The 16,042-nt window shown below is 34.9% G+C and overlaps 1 protein-coding gene across 3 annotated transcripts in view; it reads left to right on the top strand.

Annotated features, from left to right (window-relative positions):
• The window catches only part of AGL (amylo-alpha-1, 6-glucosidase, 4-alpha-glucanotransferase), a 34,748-nt gene extending 19,171 nt beyond the window's left edge, over window positions 1-15,577 (top strand). For all 3 annotated transcript variants that reach the window (XM_042873889.1, XM_042873887.1, XM_042873886.1), the window contains 14 exons: window positions 247-377; window positions 1,195-1,331; window positions 2,114-2,247; window positions 3,213-3,388; window positions 5,186-5,288; window positions 6,512-6,737; window positions 7,121-7,232; window positions 7,610-7,745; window positions 9,200-9,312; window positions 11,192-11,403; window positions 12,046-12,143; window positions 12,681-12,768; window positions 12,855-12,988; window positions 14,050-15,577. In XM_042873889.1, coding sequence (XP_042729823.1) covers window positions 247-377; window positions 1,195-1,331; window positions 2,114-2,247; window positions 3,213-3,388; window positions 5,186-5,288; window positions 6,512-6,737; window positions 7,121-7,232; window positions 7,610-7,745; window positions 9,200-9,312; window positions 11,192-11,403; window positions 12,046-12,143; window positions 12,681-12,768; window positions 12,855-12,988; window positions 14,050-14,167 — 1,918 coding nt within the window. In that variant the 3' untranslated portion in view covers window positions 14,168-15,577. The remainder of the gene's footprint in view (window positions 1-246; window positions 378-1,194; window positions 1,332-2,113; window positions 2,248-3,212; window positions 3,389-5,185; window positions 5,289-6,511; window positions 6,738-7,120; window positions 7,233-7,609; window positions 7,746-9,199; window positions 9,313-11,191; window positions 11,404-12,045; window positions 12,144-12,680; window positions 12,769-12,854; window positions 12,989-14,049) is intronic.
• Window positions 15,578-16,042: the final 465 nt, after the last annotated feature.

Genomic DNA, 16,042 nt, shown 5'->3' with positions numbered 1-16,042 from the left:
TAAAGGAGAACTACAGTAAGAGCAAAAATGTCTGAAAATTTAAAGAAAGGATTTGTTGCTGTTTTTATGGTTGGATTTTTGGATTGTTATAAAACTGAGATTTTCTTTTCATATGTATAGTACTGAACAGAATTGATACTTAAAAGGTTTCCAGGCTCTTTCATTGTTGTTCTGTGTAATTGTGACTTAAAGTAGACTTCTAATGTGGAGTGTGTTGTGTTTTGTTGTTTGTTTCTGCTTTTCCAGAATTGCATCTAAACTAACTTTGGCTGACTTAAATCAAGTGCTGTATAGGTGTGAGTCAGAAGAACAAGAAGATGGTGGAGGTTGTTACAATATACCAAACTGGTCATCCCTGAAGTATGCAGGTCTCCAAGGTAATAGTTTCAGAATTCTTTTTTTTTCTGTCAGGGAAATGGATAAAAAAGAGCTCCTCCCTCTAGATCATTCTTTAATACTATTTAATGGCTAGTACTACTGCTTAGACAAAAAAATATGTGCTTTCTGCTTCATCATGTTAATCAGTGTTTTAACCCAGGGAATCAAATTGTAGAAACATAATTGAACTACAACTTTTTCCCAGTATTCTAGAATTCAAAATTAATCATAAAATTAGCATAGATTAGCTTGGATTAGAATGGACTTAAAAGATCATCTAGTTCCAACCCTCCTTGCCATGAGCAGGGCTGCCAGCCATCAGATAAGTCTGCCCAGGGCCCCATCCAACTTGGCTTTGAACCCACCCCAAGGTGTGGTGGGGCATCCAGTTTCTCTGGGCAACCTGTGCCAGTGCCTCACCACCCTCTGACTAAAAAATTAATTTCAATATGTTTTAAACACCAGTCTCTGGCATTTAAACAAACAGCAAATGCATATAATGTATGTGAAACTAATATGAGAAGTCATTTATTAAACCAGAGGCACTAGCGGATAACTAAGGAGTGTCAGTCATTTATCAAGCATGAATTTCATCAAGCAACATTTATTCCATGGGGGTTTTTGTGACTGTGTAGGATATACTCTGAGGAAACAGCAAATGAGTTGTATCCTAACTCTCTCTGCAAATCAAGAGAAGTATTGTAGTTAAAGCCAATTAATGTTATCTGTTGCTTTGTAACTTTTCCTCTTGGAAACATAATTTCTGTTTGTGTTATTTATATGTCCTATAATACTGTGTTGGATTTATCTCTTCAGGGTTAATGTCAGTAATGGCAGACATTAGACCAAAGAATGATCTGGGACATCCATTCTGTAATAATTTAAGATCTGGAGACTGGATGATCGATTATGTCAGTAATCGTCTGATTTCACGTGCAGGAGCCTGTGCAGAAGTGAGTAAAAATATATTTTTCATGATTTTGGTGTTTCAAATGACTGTTTTGCTTTGTTTTTCATTATTACTGTTAACAAGTTCATAGAATCATAGAATGGCTTGGGTTGGGAGGGACCTCGAGGATCATCAGACTCCAACCCCCCTGCCACAGGCAGAGCTGCCAGCCTCCACATTTAATATTAGACCAGGCAGCCCAGGGCCAGATCCAACCTGCCCTTCAGATTCAGTCTGTCGATAAAATATTACTTCTCTAGGCAGTTTCTTCTGGGATACTAAGGCAATAATGTGGTTTTCTTACTTCGCACTGAACTTATTTAAGAATACATTACAAAAGAGAGCTGGAGAATATATGTAGGGCATGGAGAGTTTTTTTTAGCTCTTACATAAAAGCTTGAAAGCCTCCTTCCCTGTTTATTACTTCCCATCAAATAAAAATGAAGTAGCCATCTTTTTAAGCGAGTTCTTTCAGAAAGGGCTCTAAATACTACTGAGGCATACATGATTATGATGCAGTTAAAGTAAGATTTGCGCCATCAAGCACTGAGATTCAAGTTACCTGCATACCCACATTACAAAACATCTTTACTTTCCTACAAGAGAATTGCTTTATTCATTTCACAAGATTTTATTTGGGTAACTCAGGTAATTAATGTAGTAAGAAAGACTGTAGCATTCTCATATCTGTTAAAAATCTAATAAATGCTTTAACCAAATATATCCTATAAGCACTGTTTTTGAACTCCAGTGTTGTCAACTTCTAACAGTGTTATATTTTAATAGGTTGGTAAATGGTTGAAGGCCATGTTTGTGTATTTGAAGAAAATTCCACGTTACCTTATTCCATGTTACTTTGATGCCATTTTAGTGGGTGCATACACAACTCTTCTGGATGTGGGATGGCATCAGATGTCTAGGTATGCTTGGCATGTCAGTGATGTAGAGATATTGCAACTTTTATGTTTGATCTGTTGAAGAATGACGTTTAAATATTGTTTTTGTATTTGTGCTGTCCAATGGAAGATGGCAATATTTGTTGGTAGTGAAAATCAAATCAGTCTTTTAGCTGCGATGGTTTGGAAGGCTTAATTTGCTATTTCTATCCTGGATTTGGATTTATAACTATTGCTGGCATTGTACTGTTGGAGGATAAAACCTTATAACAAGCATTTTCTGAAGCATTGCAGAGGTTATCTTGGTGCTGCTTTTAGTGAGGCTGCAGTGCTTTCTGGGAGAAAGAGATTGCACTTCTTCTAGTGCTTTGTTCAGTGTTTCTTTTGCCCTTAGTTCTGGAAATTATCAGTGCCCTTTCCTGGAAAAGGACGGAAGATCAATTTAATGACAGCTCTATTCTAGGTGTGAATATTCTCAACAAATAATTTCATGAAAAGTAATGATGTTGGATTTGGTATTGCTGTGATACCATGTGGAAAACACTGTGTATTTTATGAAAAAAGTCAGGATTGCGGGCTGTGTTATATTAGCCAATATGCTAAATGAGTTAATGACTTAGGATTCTATTATGTGAGAAGAATATATATATATACATACAGATGCAGAGGTCTGAGATCAATATGTAGGCATCAAATAAATTAAATCAATTTCACTTTGCTGCACCTTTCCCTAAAAGTATTCTACATGTAAACACTCCCATTTGCATTAATAAGTTAAATATTTAAGGCTAACTTTGGACAGCTTGTTTGGAAAAAAAAGTAAATTAAAAATTAAATCTTATGTGCAAAGTTAATGCATAATCCACTAATTGATTCTGTCACTTTATAATATTGTGTATAACCTTTGTTTTACTTTTCTGCAAATGAAAAAAAGGGCACTGATATTTTTGTATGCACATATTTCTTAATTTGATTATATTGTATTACAGCTTTGTGCAGAATGGATCAACATTTGTTAAACACCTTTCCCTGGGCTCAATCCAGATGTGTGGGATAGGAAAATATGCATGTCTGCCAGATCTGTCTCCTTCCTTACATGATGTTCCCTATAGGCTGAATGAGATTACAAATAAGAAAGAACAGTGCTGTGTTACTTTAGCAGCTGGTAAGTGAGAACAACATTTACATCAAGAAAAATAAGTTCTTATAGAACAGTTATATTTATTTCGAAACTATCAGAGTTGCTTTCACTACCCTTGGGATTTAAATGCCAGAAGCTGTATTTCAAATGTTGTTTTTGTCCTTACTCTTCCCCTGCGTTTTAACTTGCCTTTAAGTTAAATGTTTTCTGTTTAAAAAGAATGGAGTTTTGTCTAGCAGTACTTCTGAGGGATAACAATTTTACTTTTGCTCTCAGGGGGAAAAAAAGCTTCTCAGTATTTTGTTAAAACACTTTTAACTTATCCAGTTTTTCCATTTACGGAGATCCACAAGCATGTTTTCTTTCTGTCCAAAAGACTTGATTGGGATAATAATGCTTCCCATAATAGGTTCTAGTTTGTTTTAAAATGTTAATTTAAGAACTGAGTTGTAATGAATTGCAAGCGAGGATTTACTGCTTACAAGTTTTTAGGAGTGACATGAGAGCTATTAATGGACCAAAAGAATCTCTGGTCTTGAGCTCTCTCCAAAAGGGGCAACAATAGTTGCTTAGGAAAGACCATAAAAGCAGTCAGTAGATGCATTTTATTTCTCCAAATGTTCTGCCAGCATGTCTTGGAAGTGGGCACTTTGCTGTGCCAGAAGTATTATTTACTGTGTTTAGTGGCTTTTAATTTTTTTCTCCAAATTGGCCCACTCTTTTTTTTTTTTTTATTTTTTTAACCATAGAAACTTTTAGCATCTGCGGGTTCCATGGCCCCTGGCTGGCTGGGTTTCCTTTGCTGCTCTTTCTGCTGTATGTCTTTTCCATAGAATTGTACTGCTTTTAGTTTCTGGTTTCGAGTAACATTCCATTTGGCTGTTTTAGTGTTGCCTGGAAGCACAGACAAGCACAGCTCACTTAATTTAATCACAGACATTAATTATACAGACGGACTTGGTCTTAAATATTCTCATCACATATTTGAGCCTGTGATACTTTTAACTCGTAAATGGATCATCGTTCTCAAGCTGCTGTTGCCATATTATGTAAAATTACAGATGTGCAGAGGTTGTATTGGAGCATTAGCAAATACAGTAGGTGATTTAGTGACAGAAGCCACAGTTTTGTTTAAGCAAGCATGTACAGCAGGCTATTCTTTTGAACCTTTACCACCATAATGCATTTCTTGTTTGTTAGATTGGGAAAGCTAACAAATAGAAGAAAAGACAAAAAATGTACTTTAACTGTTGCAATTAAGAAAAGAAATCTTACAGTTAAAGCATAAAGTTATGTCATAATGTCTGCTGTAAAATGTAGTTCTAGGAATCGCTCCAAAAGAGAAGCAGGATTCCTTTTATAGTGACTGAGAGTATTTCTAGGCTGAAGAAATTCATAGCTCTCTAGTCATTCCCTTTATACTACTGAAGTGACATGGCTTTTAAACGTAAATTCTTGCCAACAAAGCATTATATATCATGTCACTGTTCTGGCTTTTTGTTTGTTCCTTTTCTGGTTATGGCTTTTTTTTTTTTTTTTTGTGGTGGCGTTATTTTAATTAAAAGATGGCATTTGGTTATACTATGTAGTGTGTAAACAAAATAAAAAACAGCAACTGAATGTGACTGTTATCAATTAGGATAGTCTATTGCATGATTTTAAAGCTGTAGAATACAACAAACTCTTCTTAGAACAATTCTAGGAAAAATCTACAGTTGCACACGGATATATTTTTACTTCTGTTTTCTGTATACATGTTAGACATGTCTGCTGGAGATTTTTGTCCCATCCGTAAATGAGATTAACAGCATTTCTTATTAGGTTTACCTCACTTCTCTTCTGGAATCTTCCGTTCTTGGGGAAGGGACACCTTTATTGCACTTAGAGGCCTAATGTTACTTACGGGACGTTATATAGAAGCAAGGTAAGAGCATCTGGTGCTTAGTTCTTTCTGCTGATAGAAATAGTTTTGCAGGTGTTTAGGAAAAAGACACGCTCTCAAAACCCTAGAGAACATGGAAGCTGTTAGAAACAGTTGATGTACTGTATAAAATTTCTGTGGCCCCAGGTGGATTTGTGAGTTCTTTGTAAATGAAATGAAAAATACTTTATTTTGCTTTGTTCTGCATCCTGAGCACTGGTATTTCAGCTGATGCTCAATATAGATAAGGCAATTCTAACCCATAACACTCCCGCTTGTCCTTAAACCACGAGATTATTTCAAGTATTGTTGCTGAGCAGTAACTTATTTAAAAATTTGAAGTAGCAAGGGATTTCCATTGTGATCAGAAAGATACTATTTCCTGTCTGTCATAACTTTTTGTTTGGTGACTGCTAATCTAGTCTAATACTGGAAATCAGCTAACTATGGATTGTTATTATCTGGTATCTGTGTGCGAGACGCAAATGTTTAACCTGATAAATGAGTCAGATATAAGCCAGACTTACTGAGCTGACAATTTTCATTAATCTTGCATTAATCTTTTTAATTTGGGTGCAGCACTCTACAGGATATGGATATAGAATTTAGTTGGTTTAAATTAGCATGTATTTATGCTGCTGTACACTTGATCAACTAATACTGCCTGTCTGCAGTTACATCTGTAGTCTTCAAGTATGTTTATCTTGTAATTTAAAGCCAGATGGAGTTCATCTTTTATGCAAAGCATAAAAACTTCTCAAAACTTCAGTTTCTGGTTCCTCTTTGTATTTTAATAGGAATCTCCCATTTGATCCTGCTCTCCCTTACTTCCCACTTCCACCTGAATCGATATAAAGATAATAAATGACAATAAAAAACAATAAATGTCATTTGAAACCTTTCCCTGTGACATCAAAGGAGGCAAACCATGAAAAAGGAAATTACCTTTACCATATTAGGAGTTACATATTTCATCTTCAAAAAAAAAAAAAAAAAGAAAAAAGTATTGGGAAGTTTCTGAAGTAATGATTTTTTTATTATTATTGTTAATGAAGTATATACTAAATGAAGACATGCCGAAACATTTTGTTGGAAGCTACAAATCTGTCTTTAAGATACTGTTTTTCTCTTTAACTTTGCTACTGAGATAAACTTGTATGCTTTGTAATTAATCTTTGGTCCATTAATTGCCTGGAAGTAACTTAAGATTGTTCTCTTCTTTTTAGAAACATAATTCTGGCATTTGGTGGGACTTTAAGACATGGTCTCATTCCTAACCTGCTTGGCCAAGGAACACATGCCAGATACAACTGCCGTGATGCTGTATGGTGGTGGCTTCAGTGTATCCAGGACTACTGTAAGATTGTTCCAAATGGATTAGACATTCTCAGGTGTCCCGTTTCTAGGATGTACCCAAGAGATGATTCTTCTCCTCAGCCTGCAGGCACTGTGGTAAAGATGACTTTTGATTTTAAAGTCTGTAACACAGCTGTAATTTTTATGAAAGATTATAGCTTATCTATCTACAAGAATTATGTCTTGGATACTTTCCACTACGTTTGCATTACTCGATTAGACAGATGTGAGGTGGGAGTATGAAAAAAATATATTCTACATTTTTATTTGCTTTCAGTTTTGAAAAGAATTTAATGTTAATAATTGCACAATTCTAAAAACTATTTTTAGTGTATCATATTGATAAAGATGCTGCTGAAAATCTAGATGCTGTTCTTTTTAAGTATCATAGAGGCTAAGAAGTGCAACTGTTTGCACATTATATAGAGCCTTTTTACTAGGTCTGTTGATCTTACCTTTCTCTATGCCAACCAATTTAGGATCAGCCACTCTATGAAGTAATACAGGAGGCAATGCAACGACACATGGAAGGCATAAGTTTCAGAGAAAGAAATGCTGGTCCACAAATAGATCAAAACATGAGAGATGAAGGTAAAAAAAAAAAAAAAAAGTATGTATATAGCACGCTTAGTATGCAGTTCAAACTATGAATATTGCATCTGATTATTTTACATTAAGCTATTGAGTTTACTTTTGAAAAAGTGATGGTTTTCTTAATGGAAATTTCTTAATTTCTAATACTACTATAAGTGCACTTAATGCTTAGAAAGTGCTTGTTTGCTTTCAGCAATTGTGATAAGTTATTTTAGAGGTTCACACAAAAAGTGCAGCTGCCTGTGAAAACCCACCTCCGATCTCTCTTTTCTGCAGGGCTTTTGTTTTTGTAGGATCTTTGTGCTGGGGCAGACACTTGGGGTTTTGTGTTTTCTTAGCATATAGGTTTCACACGTGATATTTTTGCTTGGCAGGTTTTAATATAATAGCGGGTGTTGACCGTGAAACTGGCTTTGTCTTCGGAGGGAACCGCTTCAATTGCGGCACTTGGATGGATAAAATGGGAGAGAGCGACAGAGCTCGCAACAAAGGAATCCCTGCTACTCCAAGGTGCAAAACCCAGCCTGCTTGCTTGCTTGCTTTATTTATTTATTTATTTATTTATTTATTAAGTGGGGGCAGTGCTCATCTTCTAGCATGGACTTCACTCCTTGTAAAGAGTAAACTTTGAACATCAAATAGTAAATAGTAAATAAATTCAGGAAAACTTGTATACTTGCAGTACTAGATTGTTGAAATATTTGTTATCTGGACTGATGATGTATGACCTCTTGTTACAGGGGATACTTTTGACAATTGGTTTAAATATTTATTTTTTTAAAATATAAGAATATCTGCAATATTTAAAGTTTAAAATGAAGGGTAAAATATTTAGAAATCAAGCTCTTCTGTAACCAACTCTATGGATATGACGTGAGTAGTGAAACAAACCCTGTGATTTTCTTGCTTTATACTGATGGCAGAAGTCTATATAAGATTATAAGATAGGGAGAAATAGTGTGGCAGTGTGGTATGCAAGTATGTGGTATGCAAATTATATATCCAAACAGACTGATTTAAAGCAGTCTAGTGCTGCTGTTTCCCTGTTTCTGGCTTTTTTTTTTTTTGCTTGTGTGATTTGTAAACTTTTACTTGGGTTATAAGCAGTAAAGTGTCATTGTCTTTTTTTCATAAAGAATCTATGTTAGGTTTCCTCTGGGAAACAGTTCTTCATGGTAACAGTGTTGAAATAAAAGCACAAGCTCTTGTGGTAGTCTTAGCGACTATTAGTATATTTCTAATGCATGCCTTTGTGTTTATTAATGACATTTTTTGCAAGCTTAGTGCAATATTTTTGCAGACTTGCAATATCACCTAATATTTGTATTAAGTTTCATTTTATTAATGCATAATATCTTCAATGCAAGCATTTACTTTGCTTATTTGCATAGACCAATTTTCAGCATTCAGGTTTATGCTTTACTACAGGCTGTGGCTGTAGTAAGAGGCACTGGATTGGAAGTACCATTTTCCTTTTGGATTATCATATTGTACACTTTGTCTTCCTCTAAATTGTAGTTTTTATGGGCTTTTTTCTCCCTTCTAGCCCTCTTCATAAAATATGTATTCCAAGCTAGTAGGAGAAAACTGAAAGTGAATGATACTGTGAATGGCTTGTGACTACTTACTAATAAAAGTTAGTTTAGGTTATCAGATTCTTGGAAGTCTTTAAGTAATAGCAAGGAAAATGTGATGAAAAAATTGTGTTAAAATGTCATAATGTACTAGAAAATGTCTGGAGATGATGATGGGGATGCACGTGCCAGTTCTTCATACATGTGGTATGCAGTTTTGAGGCAAAATAAAATTTTATTTTTTTTTATATAAAACAATGTGCATAACCAGTGGGGGAAAAAATACACTACTTAAATAAGGTGCTTAAAGTTCTGCAAGTAACTGGAAAAAATCTGTATATTAAATAGCCTTCTTAAAGTAATTCTTGGACTTTTAAAACATTGTTTTAGAGATGGCTCTGCTGTGGAGATTGTTGGCTTGTGCAAGTCGGCTGTTCGCTGGTTGCTGGATTTGTCTAGGAAAAATGAATATCCGTTCCATGGCGTCACCATAAAAAAATACGGTAAAATTGAACAGATGTCATGAATCTATTATGGGAGTATGAAAATAAGTCATATGAGCTGGTGGCCATATTACATCAGGAATGATTATCAAAACTATTCATGAAAGGGAAAAAACAAACTTGAGTAAAGTATTTTGTGTAAGTCACCTCTTTTGTTACTAAAATTACTAGGAGTCGATTATCGATCAATGTATGAAATGTTTTATTGCATATAATATGGTGTGGATTTCAAAAGAATTTTGAAAGAATGAGCCTAAACCATGTTTCTCAAATGGATATTGGTGATGTGATCATTATGTATCGTAATGGTGCACATCATTCAAGGAAGAGAACTAAAATGACACAAGACCTAAGTATCTTTAGATGTCCCCTCTGTTTCATAGGGATGCTGCTCTGATCTGAGTTACTTCAGTGAGTTTATGGGGCTCAGGTGAATATAAATGACTTCTAAAGCTGTTCTACCATTCAGTCAAAGTTAATCTTGAAAACATTTCATTGAATGGTTCTTTTATTCTATATTAGAAAATGTGAGTACAGGGCTTTCTCCTATACACCCAGATTCTTAGGTCATGAACTTAACTGTCACTTCAAAATATCTTAAAATCTGAAAGACAATTCAGGGTTCAGCGTGAAGCATTATTATGAAGTGTAGATACAGACTTCTTCCTATTATCCCAGAATTGTAAGTGACTTTTCTAGATTGAATTTGATGCTTGTGTGTTCCCTACTGTCTTTCATTTTCTTTAAGTTTAAATTTCATTCATTAACTGATTAATCCATTTTAAAACTGACTTACATTCTATTGGCTCATAATAGCAGGCTTAGCACTGGAGTTTCTAGTTGTGGTTTGTTTTGCTTGCTTTTGTCTTCTGGCATACCATATCTAGTAGTATTGTCCTTTTTGATATACTTGTTTATCTAAGATGTACGTGTATCTCAATTGGAAGGATATTCCTAGCACAGGTCTGCAGGCTAACATCTGAAAAAGTAAGAGGAATTTAAATTTTTCAAAAATAAATGTACATCTCAGTTTCCTAATACTAGTGTTAGTTTTTATTAAAATGTAGTAGAAGTATGATAATCATACTTTCTTTACTTTCCCATACTAAACCATTTTATTGTTTGTTTGAATTCTGTGTTTGTTTCTGTTATCTGTGTTGCAAACACAATATTTCTGTTAACTTAAAATTAAGAATTAGATACGGAACTTCTGCATTGGTGTCTCACAGTGCAATCCACCTGTGCTATGTGGTGCCGGTCTACTGAAAATGAAACTTAATCGTGCTTAAATAAGGAGATACTGTTTCAGTGTTCCTGCAAGCAGTTGCTGTCTGGTGTTTTCTAGACACCTTTCTAGTCTTGTTTGAAACTACAGTGAGCTGCTTTTATGAGCTGTAGAATTCACCTGACATGGAGAACCACCAGGTGGAGAGAGGTGACAAGGTGTGCTCCTCTTACATTAAGTGCCAGGAATTCAGAAGGCGAGAGCTTTTAAAAGGGACACTTGTACAGATGATTTGATATTCCTTTTGTAGTCTCCTAGAGTACTTATACAAGCTACTACAGAAAAGATGGCATGTTATCATGCTGAAAATGTTGAACGTAAACTTTAGACTTAGTCAATTAAATATTTACTATAGTTCATAATAACTCATACTGTTCATTTTTAGCTAGTTAAAAGAAGTGAGGAAGAGCTGTGTTCTAAGAAATTGTGCGGGTGACAGAGTTGATCTGCAGCATAATTCAATTTCAGTTTTTTTTGCAGTGCTTCTATGGCCTTGCTTGTGTTAGGAATATATTAAGTAAAACAGTAGTAAGCAGAGCTGGCCATAAGCATCTGTTGGGGGTTTGAAGAAAAAATTTGTGTAATATTTTGCAGGAAAGGAGGAGACCATCACATATGATGAATGGAACAGAAAAATTCAAGGACACTTTGAAAGACTCTTCTTTGTCTCTGAGAACCCTGCAGATCAAAATGAAAAACATCCAAATCTAGTTCACAAACGTGGGATTTATAAAGACAGCTATGGAGCTTCAAGTCCATGGTGTGATTACCAACTCAGGCCAAATTTTACCATAGCAATGGTCGTGGTAAGTAAGAGTAGTGAGTAAGAAGCATTTACCCTTACAATTATTTTATTATTGAACTAAACATGTATTATAAGACTCAGCTGCATGGCACTATATCAGGAATAAATATTGCTTAGAAGAAATTTTGAAAGTGTTTTTTCTTGTCTTTGCTTTTAATATTGACCCATATTAGAATATCTGATAAAAGTGTAACTTTGCCCGAACTTAACTATATGAAGCTGCTGTTGAAATTTATCACTGGGATAAATTTGCAGAGTTTGGTATTTTCAGAGAGTTCAGGTTATCTGTTCTAGGTTAGATTGAGGGGAGGGGAGTCACAGACTCAAGGAATCAAGAATTGCATGGGTTGGAAGGGACTTCTGGAGATCATCAAATCCAACCCCCTGCTAATGAATTCCCCTCAGATTAGCTAAAATGCATGGATTGTTTATTTTTATAAAAATGTTTTTCAAGTCTACTTAAAATAGATAATAAAACCCAAAGTAACTTATAGCTTTTCTCTTGGTTACTCTGTCTCTAGTTTCTGGAAGTGTAATTGTATTTTCACTCAGTAATATGAGAGGTTTTTGTCATCCTCAACATTCATATGCATAGTCTTGTGTGCGTACCTACGCAGAATTCAGTAAATCTCTGTTTTATTAGGCCCCTGAGTTGTTCACACCTGAGAGAGCTTGGAAAGCTCTGAGGATAGCAGAGGAAAAACTACTTGGTCCATTGGGCATGAAAACTTTAGATCCAGAGTAAGTATAAGAAACATAAGAATAAGTGGCAGTAGAAATTATGATCTGGGGAGTTATGTTTTGTTAAAATCCCTGTATATAGTTGTGAAATAAGGCTGCAATAAATACTCAATAAATGAGTATTTTACTGTTCTAAAACTCCATGCAGTTGATTTTATTTATGTAGGCAATTTCCAGGTGTTTTTGGATGCCATGTAGCAAGCAATTCAAATTTGTTATCACAAAATATACGAGTAGGCATCAAAATGCAAATTCAGTATCATACAGTGCATAGCACTACAATTTGAATAAAAGCATAGGAGTGAAATTATAGAAGTCATCTGAAAATTTTAACAATTTTCCCCCTAGTTAGTACAGTATTTGGAATAGTATTTGGAATTCTATTGTTATGCAAAATGTAGAATTTTGGGACCTGCCTGACCGAACCCCTATTGGATGTAAATCCCATGAAAAATTTTTGGCTCATTTCTGCTATGCATAGTGTACACTATTTCTGTTAATGTTTTGCTTATGTTTGTTTGTTTGTTTTTCTTGCAGTGATATGGTGTACTGCGGAGTATATGATAATGCTCTTGACAATGACAACTATAATGTAGCCAGAGGTTTTAATTACCACCAAGGGCCTGTAAGAGCTGTTTCTTGAATTTAAAAATAAGTGCTGACATTCCTTGAAACTGACAGCCATAATAATCATCTCCTATCTTTGCTTAGGAATGGGTATGGCCGATTGGATATTTTCTTCGTGCCAAATTGTACTTCTCAAAATTGATTGGTCCAGAGATATATGCAAAAACTGTGGTTATGATAAAGAACGTCCTTTCTCGCCACTATGTTCACCTTGAAAGGTAAAATACCATCTAAGATAGATTCAAAATATTCAGTGACTGGTGGTATCTACTACCTGATTGCATGTACAGTAATATACTACTTATTTTTACTACATCAAAGACTATAACATAAATAGCATCTGTTTTCTGCATACAAAGTTGGCCACTATGAATCCTATTGCAGATCTCAAGTCAGGTTTAAAGTACAATTGAGATCTAGTGCTGTTCATAGATACTTGGAATCAATAATATTTACCCACATGAAGACTAGAGAAAACTAATTTTGTGGAAGATCTAATATGTTAGTCTGTCCACTTCAAAAACTTAATAATATTGGTGTTCCAAGAAGACAGAGGAATTCACAACAGAAATGTTCCTTTGCATTTTGAGGTTTCCTTCTTAAAATAAACAAATTGCTTTTTCTATTGTATTGTTAATTCTTAAGAATTTGAGACAAAAACAAAAGTCTTCCCCTTGATAACCCTTCGATACAATCTGTTCTTGTAGTACATCAAACATGCATTCACTTGTACCCCTAAGAGGGGTACAATCAATTGGATTCAGTAGTCTATGATGGAAGGGTTTGTCTAGCTAATCATGTAAGGAAGAAAAGGGATTTGTACATAAACAAATCTGTGGGGAGGAGGAAGGTTTATGGTTTCACACTATCTTCCAACCTTCATCACTTTTTAGCACCATAATCAAGTTTCAAGTATAGTTTGAAACTGGATAGGTAATCCAGTTAATTTGTTATCTCAAAGATAACATAGGTTCTTCAAACTGGTACTTCAAGCTACTGAATGGGAAACAGGAGTATCATTCTAGTAGCATAACTTCAGGTATTAATGTCAGAGAATCTACATTCTCACAGAGATCTGCAGTTTTCTGCAGCAGAAGTAATTGAGTTGGAGCTTAGTTATTAAATAACATACTGTGACTGTAGGAATACAGATATTGTTTAAGTTTCCTACTGAAATACTATTCTTAAAACTTTTACAATGTAATGTTCATTTCAGTGTGTAATCTAACAACAATACTCTTGGTTTTGTTTGTTTGTTTGTTTTTCTTTCTTTTATCAGATCATCCTGGAAAGGGCTCCCAGAACTGACCAATGAAAATGGGCAGTATTGTCCTTTTAGCTGTGAAACTCAGGCCTGGTCGATTAGTGTTATCCTTGAAATTCTTTATGACTTGTAGAAGTTTATTTTGATTGATTTTTTTTTTTTTTTTTTTTTTTTTCATGAAACTTCTGTGGTCTTGTCATCACGGGGCATAAATGAACATTTTGCTTACATAGCAACAGAAATGTCCTGCTTGCACTATCACTTAAACTGCATCTGGACTAGAAAAAATGCTGATAGTCACTGGCTCCTATGCTGACTAATTATGCACAAACTTACTTTAGGTAGCTATGATTTTTAGACTTGTCAAATCAAAATCTTACACGTAGCAAACTGGAGTGGTTCTTTACTGAGCTGAATGTATGAGGAAGAGTGCTCGTGTTTTGTTTTTGTTTTTTTTTCTTTGTCTGTTTAAGATTAAATGGATGTTTGCAAATGCACGGTTAAAGACAAACCTTTTTGAATTTGGTATGCATTGAGCTACAGCACCGTACATTAATAAAGGCAGACTACTTTGTCTGTTCAACTGCATTAGGGATGGGCTTTTTGTACGTGTTCAGCTGAACGCTCCATCATGCAACTACAGAAAGAAGATTACACATGTGAACTTTTGCAGTTAAATATATATTTTAAAAATCTTAAACTACTCTTGAGTTAACTCTTGAGCAGTGATGAGGTATCCTGTGATAATCCACTGATAAATTGATTTATATGCTGTGGGCCAAGCAGCAAACATTTCAACATTTCTTAATTTAAATCTGTTTTTCACTATAAGAACATAAGAAACATGCATGTGCATAAAATGCACTGCCTGCATGTCGAAGATGGCTACATATCTTCTGTTACTGAAGATACATGGTCACTTCAGTCCTTGATTCTTAGTAAAATCCTGGCTCTGAAGCAAGTGGAGTTAAGGTCAGTAGGAAAAGATATTAACCTACCCCTGGAGAAAATGAGGTTTCTAGACCTCTTTAAATGTAACCAGTAAGAATAAGCAAGCTAACTGTATGTAGTTGTTCACTATAAGCTATTCCCAAACAAGTTGCAACACACATACGTTATTAATTATTTTGACACCCTTACTGACTTCTGTTCATTGTTCCTAGTCTGAGGGGGTGTGTGGCAGAAGTGCAGCAGAAATTACCATCTCTCTGGTGATTAACGACAAAAACAGGCAGAAGGTTACACTGCTTCTTTTATGATAAAGGGAAAGAGCAAAATTGATGATGTATTTCTTGCTGTTGAACAACATTCTGAAAATAAAATATACACAGGATGTAATTGAAACAAACTATTATAGGAAAATATTTTATCTGTGTTTTAAGTTTGTTTATGCTGTCTGAAGTAGAGTACAGGTGTGCTGCCTTCATCAGGGAGATGTTCCAGATGGATTTAAGGGCAAGTTAGACTGAGGACAAATGAACTGTAAGAGCTGGCTATATTTGCACTTTGAAAGGTTAATAAACTTATGAACTCCCTTGCCAAAGTGTTCAGTACTTGAAATTATGATTGAAGATGGAGTATATTACATCTCAGGTGTTGAGCTGCTGCGATGCATGGTACAGGAGACTTTTATTGGCATAATGCATGATAGCTGTCTGTTGATGGAAAAAATTTACTAAAATGTCAGGAACGGATTATGAGAAATGTTTTACATGCCTCTTTGCCTCTTACACACACAAAAAAGTGATCTTTACAAAATTCTTGTTAATCATATTGAGGTTTATTTCTTACTATGTCACTAGAATTTGCAGTTTTCCCAGGTAATATTTCCTTCGTTACATCAAGGTATGTTTTTTAGCTTCTCTGGCACAATAAAATTGTTCTTATCTGATGGATATGCTTAAAAATGAGAAGTGCATCTGAAGAGCTGTGACTGAAAAGCAAACTGCAAGATGTCAGCTTACATACGTTGTCAGTAACGCTCTGTGTTGGGAACTTGCTCATCAAA

The sequence above is a fragment of the Lagopus leucura genome, unplaced genomic scaffold (assembly GCF_019238085.1).
Source record: "Lagopus leucura isolate 7727_CA_CO unplaced genomic scaffold, USGS_WTPT01 Super-Scaffold_100009, whole genome shotgun sequence".
Lineage (NCBI taxonomy): Eukaryota > Metazoa > Chordata > Aves > Galliformes > Phasianidae > Lagopus > Lagopus leucura.
Note: the sequence above shows the minus strand (reverse complement) of the source record. Positions and strands in the feature narration are given on the sequence as shown.